The sequence below is a fragment of the Anolis carolinensis genome, chromosome 1, assembly GCF_035594765.1.
Source record: "Anolis carolinensis isolate JA03-04 chromosome 1, rAnoCar3.1.pri, whole genome shotgun sequence".
Classification (NCBI taxonomy): Eukaryota; Metazoa; Chordata; class Lepidosauria; order Squamata; family Dactyloidae; genus Anolis; species Anolis carolinensis.
The window spans coordinates 198296505-198317961 of NC_085841.1; the positions used below are offsets into that span (position 1 = coordinate 198296505).

Here is a 21457-nt window from a genome sequence, read left to right on the forward strand (position 1 = left end):
GGGTTCTTTCAATCCACACTGCCATATATTCCAGATCAAAGCAGATAATGTGGGATTTTATTCAGCTGTGTGGAAGGAGCCTGAGAACACTGATTTCACTGGATCTTAGAATGCTAGCTTTACATAGTCAGTTTTAAAATGCAACACACGACATTTTCTCGATTGCTAATTTACAAAACTTAATCCTTTGCAGAAAATGTTTGATCTTGCTAAGTGACTGTAATTTAAAAGGGTGTAACCCCCCCCCCCAATTAACAACCTTCCTATTCATAAAATAATGGACTGTAGGTTTCCATATATACTATTACAGAAATTCCCAACTTATCATGATGATTATTATTATGATTACTGTGATGATTCATGGGATATATTTAATGTGAATGGTGCATAGTAGAGTGAAGTTGACATTGCCCAAAGGAGCTGGGCTTTAGCACAGCTGGTAAATTACCAGCAGTAATAAGATCTACCAACCGAAAGGCGGTCAGTTCGAAGCTCGGTCAGGGTGAGCATCCAACAGTCAAGTCCAGCTCATTGTTCACCTAAGCAGTTCGAAAACAGCGTAGAGCTGTAAGTAGAGAAATTAAATACCACTAATTAAGTGGGGAAAGTATTTTACAACATCATAAAAAGAAAAAAGATCAGAAATGTTTGTGACCGAAAGGAAGGAGGAAGTTCGCATGGCTCTTTGTCATAGAGAATGGGGCAACAAATACCCCCCTCTGGCTGAATCCGAGCACAACCTCCAAAGGCAGTGAAGCTGGACCTCAACACAACACTTCTTTCTGTCTGTTTTTCTGTCTGTCCAAATGGCATTGAATGTTTGTCGTGTATATGTAGTTTGATCCACCCTGAGTCCCCTTGGGGAGATAGAGCAGAATATAAATGAAGTGTTGTTGTTGTTGTTGTTGTTGTTGTTGTTGTTGTTACAGTTGATAATTTGGCACAGAACAGACAGTAGAACAAGTTAGTGGAAATGGAGGTACTCATAAACTGAGAACATAATGCTTGCAAACCAGCTATATAATTTACAATTTAAAAATACTTCTTATAGACCAGTTTGGAACAAAACCAAATAATATGATACAATTTAGAGTGACAGCTCTCTGTTTTAAGTTTAACAATGCTTTTCTCATTTATCCCTTTTTTCATTTCTGGGAGATTTCATTTTTTCATGTACAAACATGCAATGTACCTTCCCTGTCAAGATGAGCTTATATAAATAAAGACATATTTTGGGTGAACAAATCCATGCAAAGACAGATTAGAACTTTGTGTATCATTCCAAATACAAGAAATAGAAATAAATATAACACAGAAACATAGATGTTTAAAATAGACCCAAAGGTTGGATACTAGAGTGTGGTGGAGTCTCCTTCTCTGGAGGTTTTAAACAAATACTGGATGGCTACCTGTTAAGAGTGTTTTGGTTGTGTATTCCTGCATGGCGAATGGGGTTTGAACTAGATGGCCCTTGTGAACACTTTCAATTTTATATTTCTATGATTCTCTGATCATCTAAACCAGGGGTTCTCAAACTTTTTCAGCCACAGTAGCAAAAGGTTCTCGAGAAGCCCCAATAAATGTTTATATATTATATTATATATAATGTGTGTGTGTGTGTGTGTGTGTGTATAGCATGGGGAAACTTTTTGACACATTGCTTTCTAAAATTTGACAGATGGGCCATGCCAGTGGCAGATGGATGGAGATGGTTTGTGTGAACTAATTGGGGGAAAAAAATGAACAAATTCTTATTCACACTACACATATCTTGTTCGTAGAGCAAAAGGGGAAAAAAAGAAAGAACAATAGAATATTTAAAATGAAGAACAATTTGAGCCAACATAAATTCAACACTACTTCTGTGAAAGACCCCAGGGGCCATCCAGTCCAACCCCCTTCTGTCATGCAGGAAAAACACAATCGAAGCACCCTCAACAGATGGTCATGCAGCCTTTGTGATGATGATGATGATGATGACGACGACGACGACAATAACAGAAAAACCCAAGGGTAATCCATTTCAACTCCCTTCTGCTATGCAGGAAAAGCACAATCAGAGCAACCTCAATGGATGGCCACCCAGCCTTTGTAACAACAACAACAACAACAACAACAACAACAACAACAACAATGATAACAATAGCAGAAACCCCAGGAGAAAGCTTTTGGCAGCAAGGGAAGCAAGTAAAAAAAGACTTTTAGCAGCAAGAGAGGCAAGGGTAGGAGCAGGAAAGAGGAGGGAAAGTATGGAGGGGGAGGAGGGAGGAAGAAAGCGCAGAGCCCCTCGATATATTTTAAGAACCACTGATCTAAACAAACTGGGGTACCTCCAAACAAAATAAAAATCCCATCAAATACAGTCCACATGGTCAATGGTTGCGGATAATTAGAGTGGAGTTTAAATTCCTGGAGATACCTTTTTAGCAAAGACTAATCTAAATTATTTTAAAAATATTTTTTATTGTTAATGGCAGTCCATACAACATGCTTCCATACAACTCAGAGATCAAGGTCTATATATTCAACTAGCTGTGCCCGGCCATGCGTTGCTGTGGCGAAGTCTGGTGGTATGGGAAATAAAGTATTGAGGAATTGGTGGTAGTTAAGGTCAAGGGTAAAGGTTTTCCCCAGACATTAAGTCCAGTCGTGTCTTACTCTGGAGGTTGGTGCTCATCTCCATTTCTAAGCCGAAGAGCCGGCGTTGTCCGTAGACTCCTCCAAGGTCATGTGGGATGACTACATGGAGCGGTGTTACCTTCCCGCCGGAGCAGTACCTATTGATGCACTCACATTTGCATGTTTTTGAACTTCTGGGTTGGCAGAAGCTGGGGCTAACAGTGGGGGCTCTCTCCGCTCCCCCAATTCAAACCTGTGGCCTTTCGGTCCAGAAGTTCAGCAGCTCAGCGCTTTAACACGCTGCGCCATCAGGGGATATTATTTCCTAAAGGTTGTGAATATACAATATTTCTGATTGGTTTTTTTTGTTTGTTGGAGGCAAGTATGAATGCTGCAATTAGGAAAAATGATTAGGATGTAATGGCCTTGCAGCTTTAAAGCCTGGCTGTTTCCTCCCTGAGTGAATTTTTTGTTGGGAGGTGTTAGCTGGCCCTGATTGTTTCCTGTCTGGAATTCCCTTGTTTTCAGAGTGGTATTGTTTGCGATATTTTATGTGCTTCTACTGTCTGTGGCCCTGAGAAAACAGGATTTGCCAGACTTTGATGATGGGAATACTTTGTTGGGAGGTGTTAGCTGGCCCTGATTGTTTCCTGTGTGGAATTGCCCTGTTTATTTACTGTCCTGGTTTTAGAGATTATATTGTTCTGCATTATTCTATCCCAGTAATTATTTCATATTAAAGAAGAATCTCACTTATCCAACATTCGCTTATACAATGTTCTGGATTATCCAACGCAGTCTGCCTTTTCATAATCAATGCTTTTGTAGTCAGTGTTTTAAATTCATTGTGATATTTTAGTGGTAAATTTGTAAATACAGTACAGTAGAGTCTCACTTATCCAACATAAACGGGCCGGCAGAACGTTGGATAAGCGAATATGTTGGATAATGAGGAATTAAGGATAACCCTATTAAACATCAAATTAAGTTATGATTTTACAAATTAAGCACCAAAACATCATGTTAGACAACAAATTTGTCAGAAAAAGTAGTTCAGTACACAGTAATGCTATATAGTAATTACTGTATTTATGAATTTAGCACCAAAATATCACGATATATTGAAAGCATTGACTACAAAAATGCGTTGGATAATCCAGAACGTTGGATAAGCGAGTGTTGGATGAGACTCTACTGTAAATACTACATAGCATTACTGCGCATGGAACTACTTTTTCTGTCAAATTTGTTGTATAATATGATGTTTTGGTGCTTAATTTGTATAACGATTACCTAATTTGATGTTTAATTGGTTTTTCCTGAATCCCTTCTTATTATCCAACATATTCACTTATCCTGCCGGCCTGTTTACGTTGGATAAGTGAGACTCTACTGTATATTTCTAATCTTATATTATCTGCTACATTAACTGGATTATATGAGGCTCCTTCTTCACAGCTGTATAAAATGCACACTGAAGTGGATTATATGGTAGTGTGGAGTCAAGATAATCCAGTGCAAAGCAGATAATATAAGATTATAAATGGGTTATATAGCTGTGTGGAAGGGCCTTGAGTCTACACTGCCATATAATCCAGTGCAAATTAGATAATCTGTGGAAGAAGTCTAAGTGAGGCCTAAATCTGCCTGTCCCCTAACTGAAACCTGGCTGTCCCTTGGTTGCTAGGCAACCAAGTGGGCAGAGATTAGCCTTCTAAACTGGCAGCAATTGGATAAAAAAAATTATTGCTCTCCCTCTAATTAGGACTTTATTTTTCTTTTCTTTTTGTTGTATCAACCTTGAGGCGTGGATGATGGGTTGTGTTGTCAAATTTTGAGGTTGGGGGGCCTGTAGTTTTGTTGTTTTGTGAATCGCCGTGATGCCATCACTCTTTTATATATATAGATTGCATATTAGTTCTCCCACCCCCAAAATGTGCATGTGTGTGATTGTACCTGTATATGTGTCCTACATCCCTTTTTCAGTTCACTCTAGAGAAGATTCTCAACCTGGGGTCCCCAAATGTTTTTGGCCTACAACTTCCAGAATTCTCGGAGGAGTCTACGGACAACACCGGCTCTTTGACTTAGAAATGGAGATGAGCACCAAACCCCAGAGTCAGACATGACTGGACTTAACGTCAGGGGAAACCTTTACCTTTACTTACCAGCTGTTAGGATTTCTGGGAGTTGAAGGCCAAAAACATCTGGGCACCTCAGTTTGAGGACCACTGCTTTAGACTATATCTCTGTTTCTGATAGTACGTGGCAAGACTAATTGGAAAAGATATTTCTATGCAAACTTGCTGACATTACAGGCTCCAGCATTACCTTTTCCAAAGAGTCTTGTTTGAATTATAATAGTGGATCCAGATTTTGCTTACAAATGCCAGACAAGACTACTTCCATCTGAAGGCATTTTTGGACTGAGAAGATCATTTCTATTGGTGGAAGGATGGAACAGGAGGGGGGAGGGGAAGGAGGGGGAGGAGAAGGAGGAAGAGGCAGGTTTTTTTCATTATTCCATATCCCTTCATGTCCCTCTAACAAATATCTGCCACAGTGTTGAGAAGACCATCTGGAAGGGCATGCAAGCTGTTGCCAGGTTTGTAAAGGGAAGGAAAAATCAGCAAAAAATGTCCTCCCTTGTCCTGTTTTGACTATCAGGGACTCCTTGAAAGAGTGCTCATGGTGGTGGAAAAAACATATATATCACACCAGGGCCAAAGCCAGAAAAAAATTTCAGTGGGGGAGGGTTGAAACTTTTTTTATAGGAAATCATGAAGAGTAGTTCCATAACGCAAAATAATTTAGAAATCAGGCTCCATCAATAAACTTCAGGGGACACTCAAGACAGATCAATTTTAGTGGACACTCATGGGGATGTGGTTATAACCAATTAAAATTCATGAGTAAACCAGATTTTTTTAAAAACCTGAAAAATTGAGGGGTGGGGTTGAATCCCTACCCCCCTCCCCTTTGCTACAGCTCTGTCTGTGACTTCACCCTACAATACTGTATGGTTGCATAAAACAACTTCCAATGGTAGGAAGTCTCTTTTGTAACTCTTTTTTCGACAGAGTTACAAGTTGGGTCGATACAGGGAATGCCGTGGATGTCACATACCTGGATTTCAGTAAGGCCTTCGACAAAGTCCCTCACAACCTTCTGGCAAACAAACTAGTAAAATGTGGGCTAGACAAAACTACAGTTAGGTGGATCTGTAATTGGCTAAGCGAACGAACCCAAAGGGTGCTCACCAATGCGTCGTCTTCATCTTGGAAAGAAGTCACGAGTGGAGTGCCGCAGGGCTCTGTTCTGGGCCCGGTTCTGTTCAACGTCTTTATTAATGACTTAGACGAAGGGTTAGAAGGCATGATCATCAAGTTTGCAGACGACACCAAACTGGGAGGGATAGCCAACACTCCAGAAGAAAGGAGCAGAATTCAAAATGATCTTGACAGACTAGAGAGATGGGCCGAAACTAACAAAATGAAGTTCAACAGGGACAAATGCAAGATACTTCACTTCGGCAGAAAAAATGGAATGCAAAGATACAGAATGGGGGACACCTGGCTAGACAGCAGTACATGTGAAAAAGATCTTGGAGTCCTTGTGGACAACAAGTTAAACATGAGCCAGCAATGTGATGCGGCTGCTAAGAAAGCCAACGGGATTCTGGCCTGCATCAATAGGGGAATAGCATCTAGATCCAGGGAAGTCATGTTACCCCTCTATTCTGCCTTGGTCAGACCACACCTGGAATACTGTGTCCAATTCTGGGCACCACAGTTGAAGGGAGATGTTGACAAGCTGGAAAGCGTCCAGAGGAGGGCGACTAAAATGATCAAAGGTCTGGAGAACAAGCCCTATGAGGAGAGGCTTAAAGAACTGGGCATGTTTAGCCTGCAGAAGAGAAGGCTGAGAGGAGACATGATAGCCATGTACAAATATGTGAGGGGAAGTCATAGGGAGGAGGGAGCAAGCTTGTTTTCTGCTGCCCTGGAGACTAGGACACGGAACAATGGCTTCAAACTACAGGAAAGGAGATTCCACCTGAACATCAGGAAGAACTTCCTCACAGTGAGGGCTGTTTGGCAGTGGAACTCTCTCCCCTGGACTGTGGTGGAGGCTCCTTCTTTGGAGGCTTTTATACAGAAGCTGGATGGCCATCTGTCAGGGGTGCTTTGAATGCGATTTCCTGCTTCTTGGCAGGGGTTGGACTGGATGGCCCATGAGGTCTCTTCCAACTCTACTATTCTATGATTCTATGATTCTATGGTATACCCATAAACCTTTTTTGCAGTCAGGGGTTTTTTTTCCCCCCAGGATGGGTATACCTCATGGTATCCACATGGATCATTCCCAGAGGAAGATAACTTAGTGGGCCGTACATTAAGTTTAAAAGATGTACATTCTTCAGAACAGCAATTTGGACTAATGTTCCAAACTATCTGATTCATCACTGTCTAATACTTTAGATGCAAACAAACACAACTCCACCCTGCCTACAGCTCTGTTTCCCAAGGGTCAAGAATCTGAACACTTTTCAAATGCATCTCCAACACCCTCCCCCCACTTCTGACAACTGATTGTTGGTCTTCTCTGGTTTGTCCGTTTATAGTCATAATTTTGGCTGTGTTTTAGGAGCCATTACAGCTGTGCTGGACACTACTTTAAGTCTTCCACATGATTCAGATGAATAATTGCATTCCACATTATCTTCATTAGCTGTCTCTATTCTCAAATACCAGTGTTTTAACATTTGGTGTGCTGAGCCTCAGCACATTATGAGTAAGGGGCACAGTTTTTCTTTTGATGGGTTCAGTGTTTGCAGTTGGAGAAAGACTCCCCTATGGCAAAAGCAGAACCCTGTTCTCCTCATTGTCCCATCAATGAATCCACAGGCATTGTGCCAAGCTATTGTAGATTACGAGAACCGGGTGAGTACATCTTAGATCCCCATCCATCCCATGCCCTCCCCCTGGTCCAAAGAACTCAAACTCTCTTCTATCAACCCTGGGAAGGTTGAGAAAATCACCACTGAAAATGTTCTATTTCCATAAACAGCTTCAAGAACACATGCATGCCCTAAAGGTAAATGAAGTATTGTGAGAGAGAAATGTCTGAATTATTTACTGGTAATTTTTTTACACAGTATGAATTAGACTTGACTCAAGATGTTACATATTAAATTGGTTTTGTTTCATCCCCACCTTATTGTAATGAATGTTGCAATCATTAACACATCTACAAACATGTACTGAATTCTCTATAAATATTTGATTTCGTAAATCCCAACCAATATCTCCTCTACACTGTGATCCATGGAATTTAAGTTACAACCATTGCAGGCTCTAACTCAAGATGAGTTGCCAAGATGTTTTGACATGGTTTAAGTAACCTCTTGACTACTATATACAGTAAAGTTTCACTTATCCAACATAAACGGGCCGGCAGAAGCTTGGATAAGCGAATATCTTGGATAATAAGGAGGGATTAAGGAAAAGCCTATTAAACATCAAATTAGGTTATGATTTTACAAATTAAGCACCAAAAATCATGTTATACAACAAATTTGACAGAAAAAGTAGTTCAATATGTAGTAATGCTATGTAGTAATAACTGTTTTTACGAATTTAGCCCCAAAATATCACGATGTATTGAAAACATTGACTACAAAAATGTGTTGGATAATCCAGAATGTTGGATAAGTATATACAAACATGTATACAGTTTGTCTGAGAATCCAATTTCCATTGAAAATGAATGTGCGATGCATCTCAATCAACATGATGGTGCTCACACTGAAATCAATTCTATTCTTTAGATTTATCTGTTTCTTTCCATTAATCTCTTCTTGCATCTACATTCCTCTGACAGTGACATTTTTGGCCAAGGATCATGGGAAATTGCATAAAATACATTGATCAATATGATCTGATCAAATGTGGAAAAGGCTTGTATTCAATGTATTGTTGAAGGCTTTTCACAGCTGGAGTGTTGTGTGTTTTCTGGGCTATATGGCTGAGTTCTAGCAGCATTCTCTCCCTATGTTTCACCTGTATCTGTGTCTGGCACAGAGCCGGCCCAACATAGAGGCCAATGTAAACGCCTGCTTGTGCTGCATTGTCCCTGGGGGCGCCGTTGAGGCGCCACCCACGGCGGCGGGGCAACGGGGACCATCGGCTCCCTCCTTGCCAAACGTGGAAGGCCTCAACAGAGGCCTAGCTCTTCTCGCAAGGTCTCATGAGGACTCACGAGACCTCATGAGAAGAGCTAGGCCTCAATTGAGGCCTTCCGCATTCGGCGAGGAGGGAGCCAATGGTCCCTGCCCCTGCCGCCGCTGACAAAGGTATGTGCGGGGCCTTGGGGGGGGCGCAATTTCAGGGGCGCGGCCACTAGGTTTGTCTACAAGGCGAAATTACCTAGGGCCGCCTCTGGTCTGGTATCTTCAGAGAATCCTCTGAAGATGCAAGCCATAGATACAAGTGAAAAATCAGAAGAAAAATGCTGCTAGAACATAGCCATACAGACCAACCACCCAACACTCCAAGCTTGTATTCATTTAAATGGCATCAAAACCCATTTTATCTATCTAATCTTATATGTTGTGTGGTCAAACTCTTAAGAACAATATCTCTCATTGAGAGACATTGTTCTTAAGAACCTAATAGCTATACTCAACTATATATTTTAGTCTGAACCTCAAATTGTCCCCAAAATAGGTTTAACCTCTTGGATAACTCCTTGGTTCTGATTAAAACCTGGAATATTCAATATTTATTTACACCATCACAGTCGCTGGAGAGCATTTAATGGCTTTGGAGTTATTGGTTGATCCTAATGCCGAGCTGATAAGCTGGAATGTGTCCAGAGGAGAGTGACTAAAATGATCAAGAGTCTGGAGAACAAGCCCTTTGAAGAGCAGCTTAAACAGCAGGACATGTTTGGCCTACAGAAGAGAAGGCTGAGAGGAGACATGATGGCCATGTATAAGTATGTGAGGGGAAGTCATAGGGAGGAGGGAACAAGCTTGTTTTCTGCTGCCCTGGAGACTAGGATGCGGAACAACAGCTTCAAACTACAGAAAAGTAGATTCCACCTGAGCATTGGGAAGAATTTCCTAATTGTGAGAGCTGTTCAGTAGTAGACCTCTCTGCCTCGGAGTGTAATGGAGGCTCCTTTTTTGCAGGTTTTTAAACAAAAGCTGGATGGCTATCTATCTGGGGGCTTTGAATGCAATTTTCCTGCTTCTTGGCAGAGGGTTGGACTGGATGGCCTACGAGGTCTCTTCCGGCTGTATGATAAGTAAATCAATTGAAACAATTACTGAATGGTAAAGTTACACTACTGTAAATCCTATTTTGTCAATGGGCTTCCTCCAGTTGAAATGAGCAATTGAATTTTGGCAAATAAAAATAACTTCACCTCAGCACTATCAAAACATTTTGTGTTTGTTTCCATATCGAACCCCAACTGACCCAAGCAGGTCAAGAGCTCACATTTTCAATGAAAATGGATTTCATATAACTGCTGGGGTGGGTGATTCATGACCCCTTACTGAGCCCGTGTTAGCTCAAGTGTCATAGGCCATGTAATATTTCTGAGAAATAAACATTCACTGTTAATTTATCTCATACTGATAGTGATGTTGCCATGGTATTGGCGATGACCCTGCTGAAATATTAAATGGTTAGCAATGCTTAGGAGTCAAGGGTGACCGTAAAGAAGCAACCATTCAGCTTTGAAAATGAAATAAAATGCATTTCTTTAGAAGTCTAGATGGATGAGATGCCATCCTCCATAAGAAACTCAGTATTCAGAGCTCTGATTTGCCATCCAGGAAGCTTACTGATAAGCAGATATTGGGCTTGTTTACATCAATTATTTCAGGGCCAGTCCAGGGCGTTTCTGCTTCAGACTGGTCCTAGAGTCCACAGATGTATTTCTATGCTCTGTTCCTGACCCATGGCAGTGGTGGGGTTGGTTGTATAATTCATTTTACCTGAAACCAGTCCAGATTGGCTAGGCTGTCACTTTATCTTTCCTAACTGCCATCATCACTGCAGCTAACCACAGAGGTCCAAGAGAGCTCCTGATCACCATGTGGACCCATTGCTGATAGGTGCCCCATAGGATGGTGGCACCTAAACATACAGACAGCAGATCAGTTCTCATTGGAGCCAGCCTGCTGTCCACACTCTCCCTTATACTCACAAGAAGATATCTCTGAGACTTATAAAGTTAAGGAATGATTGTTTTATCTTAAATATGTGAAAGGATTCACAATGAACAACCTCTTCTAATAGCAGTATCAATAGCTATCTTGCCTTTACTTGATCCAATGCCTTATAGAAACCATGCTGCATTCTCTTTATGTTGTATCATTCCCAGGACATTACTGGCTGGGAAGGAAGGCATGTCTTGCCCAACCAAAAGCATCTCCACCAATAGTGATCAAAATGATTTGAAATAATGGAAACACCAGAAAGATGTAGTGTAGGATAATTTTAAAAGACTTTAATCAAATCAGAGTTTACTTTCTCATATTGAGCAAACTGTTTGATGCCTTAGGGGATTAATAACTAGAATTCAGTAGTGTATGTCAACAGATTCCACTCTTTCCCCCAGAATTGGCAAACCCCTCTCTTTTGCAGACCCCTCTCCTATGCACTCTAAAATAGAATATGGGGAAAATCATGGCTGGTAATAATCATCGTCATCATCATCATCATCATCTTTATTTATGCCCTGCCACCATCTCCCCAAGGAACCCTGGTGGCGAAGTGTGTTAAAGCACTGAGCTGCTGAACTTGCAGACCGAAAGGTCCCAGGTTCAAACCCCAGGAGCGGTGGGAGCAGCCGCTGTTAGCTCCAGCTTCTGCCGACCTAGCAGTTCGAAAACATGCCAATGTGAGTAGATCAATAGGTACCGCTCCAGAAAGAAGGTAACGGCGCTCCATGTAGTCATGCCGACCACATGACCTTGGAGGTGACTACGGACAACGCCGGCTCTTCGGCTTAGAAATGGAGATGGGCACCAACCCCCAGAGTCAGACATGATTGGACTTAACGTCAGGGGAAAGCTTTACCTTTACCTTACCATCTCCCCAAAGGGGTTCAGTGCAGCTCACAGAAGCACTACCAGTTCTAAATATAAAATAAACATTTAGACTATCACAACATAATTTTACTACTGCAACCATACTTAAAATGACACATAATAAAAAAAATTAAAATTCAGAAAATGCAGCGATGCCTGGGGATAAAATTGGCAGTTTTAAATTAGCAATCCAAGTGCTGGACTGAGGCAATCACTAAGCCCTCGCGTCTAGCCATTAAAAACTACTCAAAGTGAAAGTTTTTAGACTAGACCAAAAATCTTGGAGAGCTCTGAAATGGCCTCTCTAGGGAGGGCATTTCAGAGCTGGGGCGCCACCACCAAGAAGGCCCTCTCTCTCGTCTCCACCAGCCATACTTGGGATTGTGGTGCTACCAAGAGGAGGGCCTCCCTGGCAGATTTCAGAGTCTGTGCTGGTTCATAGAAGGAGATGCAGCCTCAAAGATAGGTTGGACCCAAAGCATAAAAACAGAAGCAGGTGTTTTGGCACTAAAGAAAGCTGCAATATAGATGGGAGAGAAACATTCAATTTCTGTTGGTTTTAATAACTGCAGTAAATCACTGGATCTTGGCTCATTGTCCCCAAAGGAATGTTGAAGCACCTTCTACATAGACCAGTAGTTCTCAACCTGGGGTCCCCAGATATTTTTGGCTTTCAACTCCCAGAATCCTAACAGCTGGTAAACTGGTTGGTATTTCTGGGAGTTGTAGGCCAAAACACCTGGGGACCCACAGGTTGAGAACCACTGACATAGACAATAAGGTGGCGGCATGAACTGGGAGTATTTCAAGCTGGCAGAGCAGACTACAGATTCCATGTAGGAGATGCCTTTTCATTGCTGTTTCATATATATTTTTGAGAAAAACTTTAAAAATAGAAACTAACACTGTAAGAGATAGTTCAGGCTCAGCTGGCAATCTGCCATGCTATTTACATATTCATTTTCCAGAGAGATGTGGGCTCTTGTAGGTTGTTCAACTTATATATGTTGCCTAATGTAGTATAACCCATGCTAGTAAGGTTTTCCCCTGACGTTAAGTCCAGTTATGTCTGACTCTGGGGGTTGGTGCTCATCTCCATTTCTAAGCCAAAGAGCCAGCGTTGTCCGTAGACACCTCCAAGGTCATGTGGCTGGCATGACTGCATGGAGCACTGTTACCTTCCCGCCGGAGCGGTACCTATTGATCTACTCACATTGGCATGTTTTCGAACTGCTAGGTTGGCAGAAGCTGGAGCTAACAGCAGTCACTCACGCCACTCCCGGGGTTTGAACCTGGGACCTTTCGGTCTGCAAGTTCAGCAGCTCAGTGCTTTAACACACTTCATTTGCTACCAAATGAAAATCAGTGGTCACCTCCTCATCATTGTATGTCACAAGTCTTGGGTGGACAAGAAAGAGGCAAGGTTTTTCCCCTCATATACTTAATTGCTTGTTGAAGTAGACCACTAAAGCATACACATTCAGTGTTTAACAGTTAATGAAGTACTTTCTGTTTTGCCTTGATTGATCAAGAAGAAGCATGTTGTCTTGATAACTTCTTACACCTCTCAAAGCACATATTAACCTACATAGAAGAGGGAAAGAACAAGTTCATGCTTCTCATAACCATTACTTGCTTTGGAATGCCAATTTCATATCCAAAATTTTATGAATTGAGGGTGAGGAATTTGGGGTCCTCCAAAGCATTTGATTTCAACTTCCACCATCACCACTTATCATAACTAAGGGATTATGGAAGGCTTAGTGTAGAGCAAAACATCTGGAGGGCCAAAGGTTTTCCAAACCTGCTGCGTAGATTTAGATTAGTGGTTCTCAACCTGGAGTTGCACAGAGAGTCCAGGCATTACGGCAGTGAAAGTGGGAAGGCATTGGACAAATAGCTTACCACTTGCAGATCTTATCTAGCATTACTTGCTACCACCATACAAAAGTGCATCTACTAGGACAGTGGTTCTCAACCTGTGGGTCCCCAGATGTTTTTGGCCTACAACTCCCAGAAATCCCAGCCAGTTTACCAGCTGTTAGGCTTTCTGAGAGTTGAAGGCCAAAAACATCTGGGGACCCCAGGTTGAGAACCACAGATTTAGATGAATGTGACATTGCAGGTTCATCTTTAAAACATGTGTATCTGCCCCACCCTCTTCTCATTTTCTGGTATCCCTCCATTAAAGTGTGAGTATGTAAGAGAAGATGGAACTATAGATTTCTAACCTTGAAGGTCATCTCTTATCTTATTCTGCTCTTTTTTATTTAGATGCGAGAGCAAGGAGGGAAGTAAACAGGAGACTTTATTTCAAAGTCAAACAAAATTTTATTCCCCATTGATATGCAGGATATAACTGACAGGGGGATCACACATGGACGGACCCTACATTTTTAGTTTGCATGTAATGCATTCTAACACACATGTGGCTGGTTGTGTTCCTTACACACTCAGAGCCTTGCAGACAGAAGTGCTCCAGATGTGTTATGTATCTGCTTCAGCTGCCTGCTTCTTCTACAAGGCCAAAAGAAATATTAATCATCCTGCCTCATGTGAAGGGGATGGGATCGCCTCTCATGTTTCAGAAAGGGGCTGGGAAGTTTAGGAAGCCAGCGATTTCCCTATTTAAGGCCAAAGCAAAGGAATGTCTGTGGCTGAGTTCTTTGCAGGGGCCGGGTGGCTGACAGGGCAGGAAGCAGTTGATGGTGCTCTCTTGATTTTTCTTCCCCCTTTTTTACCTTCTCTTTTGCACATAGAGTCTCATGTCTAAGATCATTTAGACATGATGAGCTGTGTGCAGGGAGTCTTTTTGCTCTTCCTTGCTGTGTGGCAATCGTCAGTTATTTTGGCACAACCACAAAATGGTGAGTAATTCCCACTTAAAAGAATTCTCATGGATTTTAACCACATTTTTCTCCCCATCAGTTTTATTTCTGGACCAATCCAGTCAACTTTTTTGCCTGCTCAACTTTGGGAGCTACTTGGATCCTGCTCAGTTTTGAAGTAAGCACAGCCTAAAAAGGAAAGAAACTTTCTATGGGGTTTAGGCATTCTTTGACATGTACTTTGGTTTTGTGTCTTTTACATGCGTTGCTTGACAAGCACTGGGAATGTTCTAGTGGTTGAGTTCTTGGGATAAAATTGGTTAGTCTGAGATCCAAAAATCTGGAAGTGATTTGTCAGATGTCATTAGGCTGCATGTTCAACATTTGAGACATGACTGTTCGTTGTTTTATATGAACCATTGCTTTGGTATTGCAAGGATGTGCATCTTGTAAAATGCATTGACTTGAATGTAAAAGCAAATTTTTTAGCAACTCAGAATGGTTTTAGTGAGCTATAGAGAAAGATTTTTCAGTGGTGTGTGTGTGTTTTTTAAGTCTGAGAATTAAACTAAAGGTTTGATGAATTCATACATCTCCAAGCTTTTTCCATCACTCATCAGAGGATGCTGCAAGCTCATACATGACCTTCTGTCACAAATAAAGCTGCAGTGCTAAACATGCAGACCTGGGAATAAGCCCAGTGAGAGACAGTGGGCTCTATTTCTGAGTCAACATGTATATTACTGTACAGACAGTCCCTGAGTTACAAAGATTCAAATTACAGATGACTCATAGTTAAGAACAGGGGTGAGACAACAGGAAGTGAGAGAAATCTACCCCTTGGAAGAAAAATTCACACCTGAAAGCATTATCGTGGGGAAAAAGAGTTTCCACTGAAGCTTTCTCACCAATCCTTGTTTCTACAACAAGCCAACTTTTTTCTAAATCCAACTCTCACAAGGACAGAAAGTGAGGTGAAATCTTCTGAACAGAGGCACAGACAGCAAAACAAACATCACAGAGATGTCAGCCCTTCCCTATGCTACCCAAAGCTAAAAAGTATCTATTTTTGGCTGGAGTTACACTTTAAAATGTACTTGCTCCAACTTCCATACAAATTCAACTTAAGAACAAACCCACAAAACCTATCTTATTCATGACTTGGGGACTTCCTGTATATGGCACACATCATGAAAAAGAGATTGCTTGAAAATTAATTGATTTCCAATTACCTCTTTGTTTGGCATTTGTTTTCATTTTCAGTGTTTGAATCAGTGGATATTTTTAGAGCCTTGGAGCATGCTGCACTAATTTAAAATCTTTTTAAAAACAAAAAAAAATGTGTCTTGAATAAGTGAATTCATGCAGCATCAGTTGGCGGCTTTCCTGTCATTGGGGCAGGGAATCTGTTCCAGGCTTCAATTTGGACATTAAATAAGTTGTCCAAAGTTATAAACATCCTGGATCATTCCTTTCAAGTTTAGTCTAAAATCCAGAGTGGATTCATTGCCCAAATGATGAGGGAGAAGCCACTACTCAATGCATAATTAGATTGATTAAACAAATTCATGACAACCTTGCTGCACAAGCAAACCCACTTACACAATTCATAATTAAAACTATTGGAAACGGATCACTTGCATTAATTGATGTCAAAACACTCCGTGCTTGAAATATGGTATTTTAGCTTCAGGCTCTCTTTAGATTAATGCAAATTTAATTTATGAGAAAATCAGTATAGAGCGCTAGAAGTAGAACTACATTTATCTGTGTTGTTTCATATGCAGTCCTATAAAGACTGCATATGAGACAACACATTTCAAATCTGATTTCTTTTGGAGTAGTGGTGCCCAACTTTAGGACTCCAGCTGTTTTGGACTTCAGCTCTCACACTTCCTAACAGCTGGTAAGCTGGCTGGGATTTCTGAGAGTTTTAGTCCAAAACACCTGGAGGCTCAAAGGTTGGGACCCACTGTTTTAGAGGCATGCATGATAAAACAGAGATAGGCGTAAACCCCTGGTGATGCAGCAGATTAAACCGCTGAGCTGCTGAACTTGCTGACCAAAAGGTCAGCAGTTCGAATCCAGGGAGCAGAGTGAGCTCCCGCTGTTAGCCTCAGCTTCTGTCAACCTAGCAGTTCGAAAACATGCAAATGTGAGTAGATCAATATGTACCGCTCTGGCGGGAAAGTAACGGCGCTCCATGCAGTCATGCCGGCCACATGACCTTGGAGGTGTCTATGGACAATGCCGGCTCTTTGGCTTAGAAATGGAGATGAGCACCAACCCCCAGAGTTGGACACGACTAGACTTAATGTCAGGGGAAAACATTTACCTATGATACCACTCAGAAAACACACACTCAATTTTCATTGCATAATGCCAATCTGAAAGGCATGTTTTGATATAAATTTCTCCCCACCATAAGTCTATTGATTTCCATTTCATATGCCATGTAAAGAGAAAAAAACTTAACCCAGTTTTTGGCTATTTGATGCTAGACCATGAGGCTGAATCTATAGTGTCCTAGATCCAATGATTGGATCCCAGACTATTTGCTCATCCCATATTATTTGGCAGTGTTGGCTCATATAAACCAGGTCAAATCTGAAAATCCAGGCAGTGTAGATCCAGCCTGAGTGGGCACATAGAGTCCTCCAAATGTTAATGAACTTTCCCTCCATCATCCCTCAGATTGGCCACTCATTGGCTGGAATTGATGGCAATGGGAATCTGGTAGCTTTTGAAGGACCAGATTTTCCCCCTCTTTCATTGACAGTAAGCATTCAATCGTTAACAGTCAATCAGCACACTGATCATCAATGTTAATTGATGAAGCAACTTTCTCCTCTACTTTTCTTTTCCTATCTCATTGGACCCAGGGATTTATGGCCTGCCAGAAATTGTAATGGATTCAGATGCATACAATCAATGTCCATTTAGATATGATGTTTAGTTCTGGAATCAGCTCTGGACATAATGTAACAAAGAAGCCAAATGCATCTTAAAATGTATCCCTTTTGCAGATATTTCTGTTTTCCCATATCATGAATTCAGGTTCTGTAAGAGTTGGTTAGCAACTCATTTGCCATAATACGTGTGATAAACCCACACCCAAAAATTGCAAACAGAACATTTCTTATTTTCCCTAAGATAACATACTTTCACTGGAATGCAAACTGCCATAAGATGCAAATCACTATGCTTGTATTTTGCAATCAATCTCACTTTTTTTATTATTTCTCTGCTTCCCATAAAGGACATGATTTTCAGCTGCTGAGCTGAGGCTGTTCAAAGTGTTGAGAGACGGAACACAGGCAATGAAGCTGCAGTTAGACTAGGATCAGCATAGATGAGAATGGAATTTCTCGATGCCTTAAATTGTTATGTGTTGACAATATTGTTTGTACAATTAGTATCAAATTAATGTCAATGTATAGTTTTTCTTAGTATATCTTGCCAAAAAGCAAGATTTCTTGGCAAGACTTCAAGAAATCTGTTGAGTGTACACTGAACATAGGATAGAATAATCAGCTTTTATGTGTTGTCAAAGGCTTTCATGGTTGGAATCACTGGGTTGCTGTGAGTTTTCCGGGCTGTATAGCTATGTTCCAGAAGCATTTTATCTTGACGTTTCACCCACCACTATGGCAAGCATCCTCAGAGGTTCTGAGGTCTGTTCGAAACTAGGGCCAGCTAATACCTCCCAATGAAGGATTCCCCCAGGCAGGAACCAGCCAGGCTTTGAAGCTGCAAGGCTATTCAATGCTAATCAAGGTGGCCAATTGCAACATTCACATTTACCTCAGGCAGACAAGAGTTCTTTCTCCCACCCTGGACATTTCACAGATATATAAACCAACTTGCCTAGTTCTCAACAAACCTCACAACCTCTGAGGATGCCTGCCATAGATGTTGGTGAAATGTCAGGAGAGAATGCTTCTGGAACATGGCCATACAGCCCAGAAAACTCACAGCAACTCAATCAACTTTTAGTTCTTAGCAATGTTGGTCTTTTTATCCTTTATTATAGTAAATAAAATAACCAAGGGGGGAAATGAAATTGAGGAAGACCATGATTCTGTCTATGGAAATATAGGGAAAACTCCAACTATAGCATCATGTTTCTAAAATGCCTTGCAGCCTTTTGTGCCATTGCTGCTGCTCTTATAATCAGGTATAATAACATTTGTCCCCTGCTTTATGGATTTTGATAGTAGATTGTTGCCAAGTGGTTGTCTTGTTAGGCTTCTTTCTAACTTACAAATCTTACTAGACTTGAGGTAAAGTAATCTGATGTCTTTTGGATGCTTTGAGTCAAATCTCTTCTGGCTCAGAACTGCAACATAACATGTTCTCAACAAGAGTGAAAGGCCACCTGGTGGATGATATGCCTGCATCCTCATATTTATGTCCCCAGTTGCCATCCACTTCACCTTATGATTTCCAGTCCTTTCCTAGAAATGATTAACGTGTCAATTAATTGGACAAGTACACCTGCAAATTTTAATTGCACAAATCCTTATCATGCTGTTAAAGGCTTTCATAGGTTATTGTGGCTCTCCTCTTGAGCAATGAGACTATATCCATAAAAACAAGGTCTTCATAAAAATCAAAAAGAAAAAGATTCAGTAGATAATAAGTGAACAGATGCCTAGTTGAAGGAACTTTGGCATTTAGGCCCCTTCTGCACTGCCATATAATCCAGATTGTCAAAGCAGATAATCCACATTATATGAGTCTGCAATGCCATATAATCTAATTCAAAGCAGGTAATCTGGATTTTATATGGCAGTGTAGAAGGGGCCTGAGTGTTCTCTTCTGATATCTGTAGATATCTTAAGTACATAAAGAAAATGTGTGAATTGATTAATATGATAGATTAGCTTTCAATTGGATGCTTTTCTTCTTTTCAATACTTTCTAGATCAGTGGTTCCCAAACTTTTTTTGACCAGGGACCACTTGACGAGGGACCACTTTGACTAGGGATTACTCTCCAACATTAGTACCAAAAAGGTCATGAATCTGTTTTTGGTCAGCTTTAGATTTGGTTTGGTTATCTGGGGTGCTGATTCAGAAAATTGCATTTAATAGACCACATCAGCTCAAGTTTCTGATACAGAACATTTGCCATCCAGTAGGCACCGTCTGTTCACCCAAAGAAATCCATATTTCATAATCTAGAGCTGATGTGGTCTATCCAATGCAATTTTCTGAATCAGCACCCCAAATAACCCCAAGAACAAAGACATCAAGGCACCTCCGCTTCCAGGCACCACATGGAACGGCTCCACTCAGGGGGAGGGAGGAGGAGAAGCAGCAGTCAGGAGGCTTGTTGCGCCTTTCATGGGTAGTCAGCCTCTCCCCTCGCGACATCCCCATTGTCTCAGCACTATAAGAGGGTTTTGCAAGACCAGTTGTTCTCATTGCAACAGTGTAGTAACGGTGAGGCCATGGATCATGTTTTAGTTCTTGGGTTCTTGGGGAACCACTGTTCCAAATGAATTGGGGAACTGCAGTAGTGTTAGGCATTTATCCACTTTTTCTAAAAGGGAGATGCCCACCTTTAGACTGTTGGCAGTATAGAGAAGCGTGAGACAAGTATGCTGCCTATTAAATGAGTACTTTAAAGTTGCACAAAATCATTTCAGACATGTGTTATTTCCTCCATGAACCAGTTTATATGCTACTTCTATGATGTACTTGCCACTTCCTTAAGGCAGGATCCCATACCACAACATTAATGTCTAAACCTGATAATAATTTTTAAATTTTGACAGACCATGTGGGAACCCCCTGCCAGCCTTGTAATTTTCTGAGAAGCCAGTGGCACTGGGTGAATAATGTTTTACATGGCCCACCCATCCTGTGTGTATTAGATTCAGATGTTCATGTTGGAATTCATTCATGGTAAAGCAGCAATCACATGTGATAGAGGTAATGTAAAAATCAGCTTTAAATTTCCACTTCTGCAGAGACGCTTTGAACAGATGGAATGATGTGTCATCTACAATAAGGATTTAGGCATGAACTAAAAAAAACATTCATTATCTTCTGGTTTTTCAATTACATCCCATTTTTGCTGGCCTCTGCAAACAAATGACATTGGTTTGAATCCTATTTAGTCCTAAGTGATGCATTTAATCAATTGCTGGACAATGAGTCAATCCATAGGTTAAACCATTAGTTCAAAACAGTCTACTTTAATTGTGGATGATGATAGGATTGGCCTGTTGAGCACTTTTGTATTTAAGCATAAATATGATGAATCATTCGACTGTGGCATAAAAAGGGACACATGGAAATTGCCCTTCATGATACATACCACTAGAAGAATACATGTAGTACAGGCCACATTCATTAGTTATTTAAGAAATCCATCAACTTAAGAATGCTTTGGGCATTGTCTTTTGTACTCAGTACTGATTTTAATCTTTTTTTTAGTTATTATGCTAAATTGTTACACTTAAAGGATGCTTGAATGACAATAGAAATCATGGTAGCAACCTTCAGAAACCCATTCTTTATCTAATTGTCACTTATATACATTGCAGTAGATTAAATGTAATTGGCAAGTGACTATTTCCTATAAGAAATGCCATGTAAGCAGAGGACTACATTAATTCAGCATTTGCCTAATTAAACTTGTCTAATTATGCAGCCTCTAACTATTTCTCTGACCACCTCCAGGGTTCCTACAGACTTCTTTAAAGAAATTAGGTTTTGGAAACAAATCAAATGTAAGAGTAGAAAACTTTCCAATAGTCATAATAAACTGAAATTAAGACTAGGGAAATGATAAACTGGGGCTGCATTGACACTGTAAAATTAATTGTCATGGCTCACTTCTATGGAATCTGAGTTGTAGTTTTACAAGGTATTTCTTCTCAGCCAAAGAGTAAT

General features: G+C 40.8%; 1 protein-coding gene across 1 annotated transcript in view; it reads left to right on the forward strand.

Moving 5' to 3' along the window:
* Positions 1–14378: 14378 nt before the first annotated feature.
* Positions 14379–21457, forward strand: part of col3a1 (collagen type III alpha 1 chain) — a 98774-nt gene continuing 91695 nt past the window's right edge. The window contains exon 1 of the mRNA XM_008117578.3: positions 14379–14592. Coding sequence (XP_008115785.1) covers positions 14511–14592 — 82 coding nt within the window. The 5' untranslated portion in view covers positions 14379–14510. The remainder of the gene's footprint in view (positions 14593–21457) is intronic.